Genomic DNA, 13,454 nt, shown 5'->3' with positions numbered 1-13,454 from the left:
ACTCAAATGTATTACGTTATCAATATTACACAGAGATGTGTCAGAAGGCATATACTTTCCAGCAAAGAGCACCCGTCTTTAAATATAGCCAGACGCTGGGTGCCTTGATATAGGAAGGACTACCCACAGCCTGAACGAGCAGCCTCTGCAGGACTGGATACCGGGCTAGATGGGCTTTCTGAACCGCAGCCGTGCACAGCAGCTCGTCTTGGTGATGTTTTTCACCCGGTATCAGCGTACCAGGGGAAAATTAAGCTGTGCAAAGGCACGCAACAGAGACTGAAAATGTGGGATGCAGATAGCTATGCTCCGCAAGCCCGCGTTCAGAGTTCAAAACACTAAAAAAGGGGGGAAAAAAAACAAACCACCACCCCTGGTGTCAGAAATACGGTCCGAGCTAGCCCGCGTCAGGTGTTTGCGGGCAGGGGATGGCTCCACAACCCGGGCCTCCCGCGGGGCCGCCCCTGCAGCATCGGCAGCGCCCGGCCGCTGCCCCCGACCCCTCTCGGCTGCGTCGCCCCGGAGCAGCAGCCGCAGGGCTGTGGTGGCGAAAAACTTGGCTTTGGCGGTGCTGAGAGCCCAGCTCAGCGCTGCCCCCGCCAGCCGCCCTCCTCACGCTGAGTTGCCCGAGCCGATCTCGATCCGCAGCGCCCCGGTGCCGAGAGGAGAGGGGATGCCCGGCGGTCCCGGTCCCCGCTTCCAGAGGCTCGGCTGCCGCCGGGGTGCGGGCAAACCCCCCCCGGGAATCCCTCCCCGAGCCGAGCGGGGCCGCTTCCGATCCATCTCGCCCCCGGCTGCGGTGCGGAGCCGGCCCCACGGTGGCTTCGCCACTGGCACCCCGCTTCCCCCGGCGCTCAGCAGCACCCGGCTCTGCGGGACAGGACCCCACCGCTCACGGCTCCCCCCACCCTAATAAAGCGGAGCACAAACTCCTGCAGGACCCCAGGAGCTTCCCGGCAGCCCCCGACGGTTCTGCCCCTCGCTGGGGTCCCCGCACAGCTGCCTCCCGTCTCCAGCCCCCCAGGGATGCTAAGCGGGGCTCCGGCCCCTCCGCCCCGAGGGTCGCCCTCTATCACCCCATCACTTGCGCCCGTCTCGGCGCAACTTCGCCGGGACAGCGGCCGCCCCCTCCCCGTTCCCTCGGCGCCTCGGGTCCCACCTGGTCGGGCTGCGGCGGCGGCGGGTTCCCCCTGCCGGGGTGCGCCGGCTGCTCCTTCATGGCTGTCATCGCAGGGGGCTCGGCTCGGCTCGCCTGGGCTGCTCTCGCCGCCTCTTGCTGCCGCTACGGCCCCGGGCAGCCCTCCCCGGGCGCCAGCCGCATGTCACCAGCCTCCCCTGGAAGTGGCGCGGCGGCGGATGGAGGAGGAGGGAGAAGAGGAGGAAGGAGGAGAAATAAGAAGGGGGGCGCGGGGCTGCCTCTACCGCAGCGCCTCCGCTGCTTAGGGGGCGCCCAGCACCGCCGTGCCCCGCAACGGGGGCTGCCCGAGCATCACCGCCGGGCGCCGGCCACGGAGCGTCCCGCTCCTCCCGCGCCGCTCCGCTCCGCCCGCCGGGGGCCGGCCTGCCTCGTCCCGCCGCCGAGCAGCCAGCAGGTGTCACAGCGGTGCCCGCCGGCCTGGGAGAGACCATTCCGGCAGCACGGCACGGGGGCGGTGCAGCCCCACCGCCCCCGGCCCCGCCGCACCGCCCCTGGCCCCGCAGCCCCCGGCCCCGGTGCCCCGGGAGGCGCCGCACGGTGCACACAGACCGCGGTCCCGGGGGCAGTGCGCTGGTCCCCTGAGCCCGCAGCCGGTTCCAAGGGTTTTTTTTTTTTTTTTTTTTGGAAGGGTTGATAACGGGGGAGGTTTGTTTCTAAGCAGGGAGAAGGAAAGCACGGGAAAGGTGAAGGTAGGTGGTAGCCCAAGGGATGGTGGCCACGAGTCCGTGAGCATTGTAAAGGAAGGAGAGAGTCAGAGCATGGAGGATTGGGGGGGGGCTGGTTGGTGATCCTGACAAACAGAACTGTCACTGTGCAGGAGGGGGGTGTGCTGGGGTGGCAGCGTAGGGCTGGCGGGGACAGCCCCAGCAAGCATAGGTCCCTCCAAGTGCCAGGTGGAAGGGAAGCTTAGAGCACATACCATGACAAGTGGTGGGTCACACTGTTTTCCACCGAATTGAGAAGAAAGGTCAGTTCCAACTGGGTGGCACAAGCAATTAATAGCAGTGACAATGACCAAGATTTTAGCCTACAGTAGAAACACAGGACTTAGGAATTACAGCCCAGTCAGCCCCACAACACAGAGCACTGAGCATTATTTCCGCATCACCCACCACTGCATCGACTCCTCCACCAAGAACAGACGCAATTTCGTTTCAAGCTCCAATAAAAGTTCTAGAGAAAATAATCAGATGAACTTTTCAAGCACCTAGCCGAAAACTAGATGCTGACTAATAGCCACCATTAATTTGTCAAGCGCAGACCATGTCAAACAAATCTAATTTCTTTCCTTAATAGGGTAACAGGCCTGTGGATAGGAGAGCAGTAAATGTCATCTATCTTGATTTAGAAGGGCTTCCAGCACTGCCTTCCAGGACAGTTTAGCAAGATAGAGAAACATCATGTGCATAAAACTGAGTATCTGATCATCTCCCGCAACTACCAGCCACAAGGCAAGCAGCAAGGGGCCCCCAATGACCCCCAGAAGGGGAGCTGCCCATGTTCCCACCAGTACCAGGGTGGTGGAGCATGTTGAAATGGATTCATGAGCAGTGCGAAGCTGAGGAGGATGAGCAGCATCTTGGAGAACACCAGCAGAGCTGAAAGGAACTGAACCTGGGCTCAAAGACTCACAATTGAGTCAGAAAGGGTGTGTGCAAGGGATGGAGAACAGCAGGCTGGAGCACTTTTTTGGAGGAGAATCAGGGAGTTATGGAGGATCTCAGCAGGACACTGCCTTACATTCAGATCTATCATGAACATGACAGTATCCTGTGACACAGGAAGAAATCCTGACCTTGTCAGTGCTGGCAGAGCGCAGGACAGCACATATAGGGACAGAGTCAGCAAATGCACCATGACACAGATGTGTAGCAAAGATAAGCAGAGGGCTGGCAAACACACCCTCTGATTCCAACAGTTTTCAGCTTTTCTTCAGTTAGCATAAAGGAGAGAAAATTGATGGCAGATACAGAAATACTGGTTGAATGCTTAAAAGGTACTGTGAAAAAATGAAAAGAATCTCTTGTGTACAAAGTGTATGGAATAAATAGTAGGTTTAAAAAACAGGAAGAAAGATACATGTGGAATATGAGGAAAAAAAAAAAAAAACACACATTTCCAAAGGGTGGGGCAGGAGCAAAGCAGTGGCATGGGCTGCCTCTGGGGACCCCCAGCCCTGGAAGCTGGATAAAAACATCTCCCCAGAGCATGAGGAGTACAGATGGTGCCATCTAAGGTAGAAGAACTGTCTAAATTTAGCAATGATCTCTTTCTTTCCAGTATGACGCCAAAGCTCACCTGCAGCCCATTGCATGCAACCCACCTTCAGGAGCTCACAGCGAGGACACACATTACTGACCCCAGTTGTCAGTCTGTGAGGTTGCTTTCTCTCAGCCCAGGAATCAGCCATTCCTGCACTTACCTCGACACCATCCCTGCCGTTACCCCTCCATTTCACATCCTTATTTTCTCTCTCTCAGTTCCTTACCTAACAAACTTCTCTATCGCTGCTGCTGTCAGCCCTGTCCCTTTACATTCTTGCCTTCTGCTGCTGTTTCTTTTTGTATAACAATTGTGCCATGTGAAGAAAAAGCAAAAAGGGCAACCAAGACAGCATCTTTTGCACATCGATTCCCCCTGCTCTGCTTTACTTCTCTAGATCAGCCTTTGCTGTCAATCCTTCATTTCTGCTGGCTGTGTGCTGCAGGACTCAGGATATTATTTTTTCTGGGCAGTGCATAACAGGCAGAGACTTAGATTTTGCCTGTGGCCTGTAGGTGCTACAGTAATACAAATAATAAGCCTCAGAAACAGACATGTTCTGATTCATGCTGTTTATGGCACAGGTCTATTGTAACTCTACTAATTACCAAGCCCCTATCGGAGCTAAAGAATTCTAATGATTTAGGGTTTGAATGGATATGTTTCAAAGAGAGATTGCTTTCAGCTTGGTTTTGATGAGATCCATTGTGTTGGAGCTCCACTATTAATCAAGAAGGAAAAAGACATTAGCAGTCAGTTTAGCTGAAGTTTGGTTATTCGCTATATTCACAGTGAGTTTTCTCACTATAATGGGATGGGATCTGCAGCACTGGTTTCATTAAAGGTCATGCGTGCTGCTTGTTGGGTATTCAGAAATAAATCTGAACTATTTGAAACAAGTATTTGGGGGCTAGGAGTTTGGGGAGTGGCTCTATACACACAGAGGAATCTAAAGCTTCTTGAAATCAATACCTAATTATTAATCACTATTTAATAATTAATTAACAGTCTCAATCTCGTTAATAACACTCAATCATCCCTTTTATCATTGTTTTTGAGTGCCAGCTCTTTGGTTAGTAGTATCACTGGCTTGGGGATAACAAATTAATTCAGTACTTTTCAGTAATGCCCGCACAAAATTTTATTTGGGTCTTTTTTTTTTTTTTTTTTCTCTTCTTCTCCCTTTTAATTACTGTTCAAAGTCATTTGACTGGATTGTTTAAAAGAACAGTTGTTTTATAGCCAGTAATGGGACACATCTTTGAAACAGGAGCCTGGTACTAAAACTAATGCCATATGGGTAAAAGCCATTAAGGTGTACAGTATTTATGGCAGTTTCTTGTACCATTTGCACCAAAACGCCTCATTGTATCAGCAGGAAAATCATTTACATGCCTTCTAAAGGCCTGGGCGAAATAGCTGTGGAATGAAATGGAATTGTGTTCTCATTAAGTTCTTTAGAGAGCCATTGCATTAATTCATATAAGTTACCAACTGACCTGCTATCCTACAACCTGCTTGTTATTTTCTCCATTTTCCTCATCATACACAAGATCTGGATGCACAAACCAAGATGTAACATGAGTATTTTACAATCCACACAAATAGAATATGGAATCCATTGGAGCGTTCCTCACTAATCACAGCATGCATTGTGTGCCAACTCAATACCACAGACTTTTCATTGGCAGAGCAGGCTCATGCACAGTGCTGATTTTGGACATCCAGGTGAGCCTGGTAGGGGTGTAAAAGGGCAGGACATACGCGCAAAGCGAAGGATGCTCTGAACAAGGGAAATTCTGTCTTAAGAAACCCATTAGCCCACATGGCTCTCTGGGTTCCTGACTGGCAACCAGCTCAGGGGAGAGCAGTCACCGAGAGCACCCATGGGTGCCATGTGCTCACCGCTCAGTGCCCCACGAGGTGAGTTGGGAGGTGCTGATATAAGGACACAAAATCTGCTGTTAAATGGAGTCCTATCTCTCCAGAGATTTACCTGCAGAGCATCTGGCACACTGAAGGTCTCGTCCCTTCCTCAGGGAAGGGGTTTATCTTTTGGTAAGTCTGCTTATGGGGCATTTTACAAGGACAAAACCAGGATGAGTGGAACTGGTTGTTTTGTTTTCTGCTTATATTCGATGGCACTCTGCACTGAGTAATTGAGATCTGTACAGCTCAGTGAAGATGTAAATACTACTTGACCGCTAATTATAAGCATTGCCATAAAAATAAAAAGCCCATTAAATCTTCTACATCCAATTGACCCATTCCTACAAACAGCTTCTGCTTTTTTGCCATTAAGCCAATTGAGTGAGATCAAAAGGGTTTCACAACCTGCACCAGCCAGGAACTTCAGGTGTTTTTTCATCTCTTTTTCACCTCAGCATCGTGCCACCTAAGACAAGGCTGCAGTCACCCTACCCACACCCTCCATGCATCCTGGCGCTGAGGAGTTTCTGAAATCTGTAAGGTCAAGGCTTGAGAGTTTCTCTGTGGCTTTTTTAAAATCAGATCTTATGAATATACTCTGATTATGGATTTCTGATTCCTCTTAAATCTGTAGCAACCAGCCTAAAAAAAAAAAAAAAATCCTTGAAGTTATAAAGGTGAACTTAAAAATCAAACTAATGTAATCAAACCCAGGAAAAGTTAGGCTGATTGCTCTTTGCTGGTGTTGTAAGTGGAGCTGCGGGCTTCCAAAACTAAAAATACTTGAGGGGAACCACTCAGAAGTACACAAACCTGACAAACAGACAGGATGTGGGTTTGTACAGAGGGCTTTGGTTTTAAATGACAGAATATCTGAAATTTCCCACTTAAATTCTTTTAGAGGGGAAAATTCCAGTCACCTTCTGCATTCAGGAACACCTTATATTCTAGTGTCTGTTTCAATGAAAGGTTATTTTCTTTGTGAATAAATTGTACTTGTGTTTTTCTCTTCTTGTCTTGTTTTAGAAAAACAATCGGTGCAAACACTGAATTAATACAAATAAATGCAAATATATTCCAGCAAGGTAGTTACAGGACTTATTAAAACACACGTGCAAATATTTCAGCTAAACTATACTGAACAGGGCCATATTTCCAAAAATATCTCTCACTAACCGGTAAAATGCACAGTCAGCATTCAGGAACGGTTGAAGAAATGGTTCATAGCAGAAGAGCACAGGAACCATGATTTCACCACCTCCGATTACTTAATGATGTATAGAATCATAAACCACAGCGCTTTCCAAGAGAAATGGGGACATTCAAATACGTACATCCAACACCACTGTCTGAAATGCAGGTGACTACGACAGTCACCATGATCTTGAGGTCTCTTCCAACCTAGAAATTCTGTGATTCTGTGATGTACCACTGTAGGTGTCCAGAGGTATCCAGACCTGCAGAGAGTCCTGCAGGACCTTCCACCCCGACCTCACTGGGGGTAGCAGCCAGAAGCCAGGTGTCATTACAGAGCACATCCTTACTGTGATCCAGAGAGATCTCATACACTCAGAAGAAACGTTTTGGCTTGCCACAGTTCTAGTCAACTTTCTTGATTATATTCAGGAAACATTCCTCCTTACCAATGTTGCAAGGAGGAAAATTGCAAAACTTAACTATGAAGTGAAAAACAATGTAGTAAGTATATGCTGATAATAACAGTATATAATACATATAACAGTATATGCTGATAATAACAGACGTAAAAAATAATTGAAGCCAGAAAATCAAAGAAAATACTTCAATACCCATGCCCTTTACTTTCTTCCCCCTTTGTAAAACACTGTAAAAATCTGCATAACCCCACAGACCTTTTTGATCAGACTTCATTCTTGCATGACAATTGTGCTGTTAAATATTTTCCAACCAGCTCTAATTCTCTCAACAAATAAATCAACGAGCATTATGATGCTAACGATTACAAACCAATTTTCTATTGAGAACTGTATTTTCCTTTAAAACAGAGACATTCTGTGCATTTTATGCTGAAATTTCTAAAAAGCATCTAACACAGTTTGTTTCTAAAAGCAGTAACTGTGCCTGGCCACCATAATTCTACTACGATCTCTTAAAATACTGGCAGAAGGAACTGCAAATCAGTGAGGCCTGTTTTCTATTCAGTACCTTTAATTCTGATTAGGAGGCATTGAATAGTGTAGGTTTTATAATCCTGGAAGACTTATTCCTAGGTCGAAGGGAAGGATAAAAGATTTTGTACACAATTATAGCACTGAGCTTTTTTCCATAATGATAGTACAATAAGAAATGGAGCTGTCACAGAACTATATGATAAGAGCCTATTCATCCATAACACACATTATATAATGGAAGGTATCAAGCATTTGTATCATAACACACGTATATATTATTGAAGATTTATATAATACCTTTTTTTTTTTTTTTTTCCCTAAAAAGGATCTGAAATTGTTTTACAAACTGACATACAAATTATCCATGCAGAAAGTTATTCATCCATCAGGGAAGCACAACTACAGCCCAAGGCAAAGAAGGGCAACTGCATAATACAAGCAAAATCTTCAGTAAATGAAGAAAGTCTTCTCCAGTCAAGAGCACAAGGAAGACATTAAGTAAACAGCATGTAAATGCATGAGATTTAGGAAGAACCTTGCTTTTAACATCCTAGTTCTTTAAAAAAAAAAATACAGCAGGATGTCACATTGGCCATCACAATATTAAGTGTAAGTATCCTCTTAACAATGTTTAGTGCAGTAATAATAGTTATAATCCTAATATTAAATATTAAGAATTTATAAGAATATTATTAAAACACAGCAGTGCAATGAATCCAGCCTCATACTGGAGAACTGGCTCAGAAAGAAGCACTCTATCATCTCCAGACAATGAAACAGACCACATTTGGGGGACACTAAGCAGGTAAATTTAAGAGGATGGTTGAGAAGTCAAACACTGGTGGAGGGCCTGGATAAGCTACACATACCAGAGGGTTTATCCAAGCATAATTTCATATTATTTCCCTGCTTACACAACAAAGTATTTGAAAAACAAAAGTAACCCCCATACAACACTGCCATTTGAACTTCAAGTGGCTGAGCTCCCACTTCACTCTGAGTTCTGATCTCAGTGACCAGACATTTCCTTTGGAAAACAGTCTCTAATATCTTCACAGCATTTTCAGCTTGGCAGTCATTTTAGCACTTTTGCTCAGTAAAGAAGGTAGCAGAGATACTTAAGGGTGCTTACAGAAGTCATAGAATGTGATTTGAGGCGAAAGAGAGCGCTTTCTCTTTCAATATAATTATCAAGAATCTCTAATTAGAAGCAAACTTCGTAAGAAAAATGCAGACAGTGGGAAAGTTAATAGCACTGGAGTATTAGGAGGACGCTTTAAGAAGTGTTACAGAAACTCTGGGACTATTTTTAACCTTGAGAATTGGACACAAACCTCAGACTTCCCTATCGTGTTGATACTGTCCTCTCAGAAGGCTTACAGAGGACCAAATATTGACACAGCAGTACTTTGATTCTAAATAACCATCTAAAATCCAGCCTTAGCATCATTACTCATCTGGGAGCTACATTCAGAAACCCTCTTGAGGATTTTGACAGGCTATCGGGCAGGAGAGGCAGATAAAGAATTGCTGATGCTTCTAACCCTGCAGAATCCAGTGGGTTTGGGAAAAAATGCTATTGAGGAGACAAGCTATCCTTCACATCACTCTCATAAGCTAAACTGAGCATACAGTTAAAAAAAAAAAAAAGAAAAAGAAAAAAAAAAGTTAAAAATCACACAAGCAAAAAGTTAATATTATGAAAGCATGAAACTTTCAGGCAGACTACTTGGTTGAGAAACTGAAATTAAATTATAGAAAAGAAAATAATTAAGAATCTAAGGTAGTGACATGTAAATGTCAGGAAAAGGAAAAAACAGCTGCAAGAAGCTGACGTTTTTGCACAGACAAAATGTAAACAGCACTATAGAATTAATAGGATACATTGCAGCATTTGGTTTTGTTACAAAAGTGTAATAAACTGCTCAGAAGAATGAACAGATAGAAAGCTGTCCTGGCTTCTGCATCCGTAACACACATCCTGGTCCTGAAGTCTGCAGTTCAACAAGTCAGAAGGAGTTACTGTCTTCTTGAATGACTGAGTAAAGATAAAAGGGACTACGAATAAAAGTACTATACTATTGGAGTCGTTCTTTACCTTAAAATCAAGAGGAAACCTGAATCTTCACAAATATCCCAAGATCCACATTCCTACATTTAAGCAAGTAAAATGCAGAAAAATCCAAAGAAGGATCAGACATCAAGGAGGATTTTTATTATATGAGTCTGATGGAAGAGCAATATAGGTGTACAAAGATGACGTGCCAACGTTCTGTATTCATCGGGGACCATATTTTATGTTTCTAAAAGAAAGAATAAACCACTAGGGAAATGCATTAATATAAAAACCTGGTTACAAATCTGAAGTTGGAAAGTTATTCAGATGAGATTAGTATGAAAAAATAAGAAAAAGGTTAAAAAAAATAAAAGACTTGAGCACAGGCACACTTCAAAAAGAAGACAGAAGAAACAAGGCTGATATTTCTATTACTTTTCATACAAAAAAAAAATAAATGAGACCAGATACTTGGTTAACTATGCCCTAACTATTGTGAAGGCCAGAATATAAAAATAAATAAATAAACCAGGTAAATTAATAATCAAATCAAGTACATTCAAAATAAGCAAATCAATCCTACTGAAAAACATCTGAAGCATCAAGCAATCTCTGAACTATTTGAGAGCTGAGAACTTGAGAGGGACAGAATAATTCTGGAGAAATGGTAAGAACAGTGACTTTTAACAAGAAAGAAGAGGCAAAGTATACACAGGCAGCTGAGACTTTAGTTCTCCAAAAATAAAAATAAAAATAAAAAAAATCTAAACAGCTTAAGCTTACAGAAGAAAAGGTGATAAAAAGAACAGACAGCACTGATTTACCTAGACTAGTTAATATCCAGTTAATCTAGTTTATTTCTTTAATCATCTGTGAACAATTAAGAGAAAGCACTTCAAGAGTTCAGAAACTGTATCATGTGATCTTTTCATAAGAAAACAAGATTTAGATAAAATTGTTATTGCACATAAGGTTTATAAACTACACAAAATGTTACTTCTTAACATTTAATTGCCAAAGGGGGAAGTATTTTCAATTAGGGCCTTTCAGAGATTTGTGTGCAAATCCATCATTATTTCAGTCATTAAAGAGTACTTTTACAGATATTTGCTGGTACATTCAGACTTGGGAACATATAGAAAGTGCATTACAAATAACGTCAAGAACAGGATCAGCATTCAAAATAGGCTTAATGAACTGGAGAAATGATCCAAAATCAACAATGTGAAATTCAATCAAAATGCGTGCAAAGTGCTACCCATACAGAGCCACAATCAGGTGCACAAAAGCTACAAGAGGCAGAAGTGCAGTCCAAAAGCAGCACAGCAAGGTTGTTCCATGCTCCATTCTGCAGTGTGCTACGAGATAAACATGACTCAGAAGTGAGATGCTGTTCCCCCTCCCCCCCCCCCCAAAAAAAAAAAAAAAAAAACACATTTCAGTTCTGGGAGAAATGAAGAGCAGGGCTCATATACATGCCTGCAAAAAAATTATTTGCTCTTCTCAGTACCAGTCTTATGGGTCTGTGACTCATTCTACACTGCACAAAAAAAAAAAAAAAAAAAAAAAAAAAAAAAAAAAAGGAAGGGAGCAAAGGAAGGGAGCAATAGGAGCAATAAGGCAAGCAGTTACAAAGCAGTTACAGAAACTTCTGAAGAGTAGTTAAATAAGTTGGATTTGTAAAGTCTACTGTGTGGAAACGCAAGCATCTTCAGCCCAAGAACCACAGGCATGGTTCAGGAGCATGCCTCCAACAATAACGTACTTCCCTTGTCAACAACCAGATCTTGGCTGAGTAGTACTGTCAAGGGTGGTTTACAGGCACTTCAGGAATGGACCAGATTTTAAGGTGTTCCTTAGTCCCCTCAGTTTTCCTGATCCCTGGCATCCCCTTCCCTTCCCTCCCCTCCCACGCTTGGATCCACACAACAGGTGAATACAGCTGCAAATTAACTTTTCATCCATCCTTAGACTGCAGCATAAATAAATCCAATGACACTTTACCACATACCTGAAATTAAGCACATGCTTAAGTGCTTTGTTCAACAGCAATATACTTTAAGCACATACTTTAAAACTCTGCAAACTGTGTCTTTATAGCTTTCCAAAGTCATTACAACGGTGACATGGGTCTAAGTTATTGCTGCATGGGAATGTAATTGTCTAATGTAAGAAAGAGACCTAGAAAAGGAAAGAAGAATGCAAATGAATACCACTAATCTTCATTCAGCGTGTTCACATTATTTTTTTTTTTCCGGAGTAAAATGATGAAAATGATAGCCTTCTGCATAACCCTGTTGTCAGAGAGGTATTTTCTGAAATGCATTGCAAATTTTAAGTTACCTGAATTTCTCACAGATGATGGCAGGCCACAGCACTGCAGTACATGCATGTGAATCTCAGATCAAGGCATGTACTTGGTCAAAGCAGCTTGACCCAACACAATAAAATATTATTTTAAAGCAGAAGGAAAGTGAGGACTTTCTGAATATTTGAGGGCCTTAAATGTATATACATATATAATATATATATATAGAGAGAGAGAGAGAAAGAAAGGAAAAAAACTGTGACAATCCAAATGCTTTTCATCTTTCTTTTCCTGGCTCCCTGTTTTACACCTAGTAAACATATACTTATCTTGACCCTTGGGTTCCAACATCGACAGCCACCTCAGTTCAGTCAATATGTAGCCATCTGATCAAAAGACCTTCAACAGAAGTTAATACCTGTGTTTTCTGATATGGCAGCAGGCAAAAGAACCTGAAAGACTGCAGTTTAGTATATTATCTGTCAGGGTGCATAGTCTTTTTTTTATTGCATATTTTATGGTATGCTTAAGCTGTACTTAATTACTTGTTGCAGAATGAAATCTTTACAAGGGTATTCCATATTGCACCTTTCAACTCAACTTTAAAGAATGACATGTCTTAGTATCTGCCTAATCTTGAAGCACAGTCTTCCATTAAAGAAAGTCATATTTAAACCCAAAGATTTAAATATTATTCCTTAGTAAAATCTATCAGCAATATACTATCATGGAAAGAACAAAAAAAAAAAGATAGGAAATAAGAGGACAGGAAACTCTTTATCTAAAAACACAGCATCAGAAAATTATTAGTAATTTTTTGGTTCATACAGTCACTGTTAAAAGTAGCATTGTCAGTGACATGTCATCGAGAAGAAGAATTGCAAAGCCACAAAGAAGACAAAGTAATTTGCATAAGTACAGTAGGCCATCACAATGATGCCAAGATAGGTTTAAGTGATAGAAATTGTGTACGTTCATGTATTAAACTCTCTGAAATGGCACTTAACCACTGGGGTCATGCCATAACTTGACGTCTTTTTTAATGCATTAAGGACAGTTCAGTTTAAGATTAAAAAAAAAAAAAAAGAAAATGTTTGATAACACATCTGAAAACATGCCTTTACTCCCACCAACAATTTGTCCTTGTTTGTTGCTTCTTGCCCTTTAATTAAAAATAAATTAAAAAAATCAGGGCTCTAGCTGAAGGAAACGAAAAATAACCCTTCACTGTTTCATTAAAAAATAGCAGCTTGAATGCACATTTTGGAGGTGATTAATGAAACAGCTTCATTAGGGCTTACACTGCCTTATCTAGTAGTAGCAGTCGATGCTCACGTTTTCTGCTTAATATGAGAAATAAAATTGTGGCTGCTTGGACATTGAGGAATAACTGTTCCTAGTGTCCACTCTGGACAACGTTCACTGAAGTTAAAGCCTTTTCCAGACCCCTGCATTTCTTTAGAGTAACTGAGATAGCCCCAACTTTGTTCAGCACAGCTCAGGAAGCAGCAAGGCTTCCAGACTCGGTTCAGACACTGGCACCTGAAGGAA

The 13,454-nt window shown here is 43.1% G+C and overlaps 1 protein-coding gene across 3 annotated transcripts in view; it reads right to left on the bottom strand.

Moving 5' to 3' along the window:
• DPP10 (dipeptidyl peptidase like 10) overlaps window positions 1–13,454 on the bottom strand; it is a gene marked incomplete at both ends in the record, with an annotated part of 475,742 nt that overhangs the window by 253,720 nt on the left and 208,568 nt on the right. The window contains one exon of one of the 3 annotated variants that reach the window (XM_084288827.1): window positions 1,160–1,228. The exons of the other annotated variants lie outside the window; for them this stretch is intronic. Within the exon in view, the coding sequence (XP_084144953.1) occupies window positions 1,160–1,228 (69 nt within the window). Of the gene's footprint in view, window positions 1–1,159; window positions 1,229–13,454 lie in introns of those variants that run through there. 3 annotated transcript variants of the gene reach the window in all.

Source organism: Netta rufina, assembly GCF_964035555.1.
Source record: "Netta rufina genome assembly, chromosome: 6".
Taxonomy (NCBI): Eukaryota; Metazoa; Chordata; class Aves; order Anseriformes; family Anatidae; genus Netta; species Netta rufina.
This window is presented reverse-complemented; position numbering and strand designations above follow the sequence as displayed.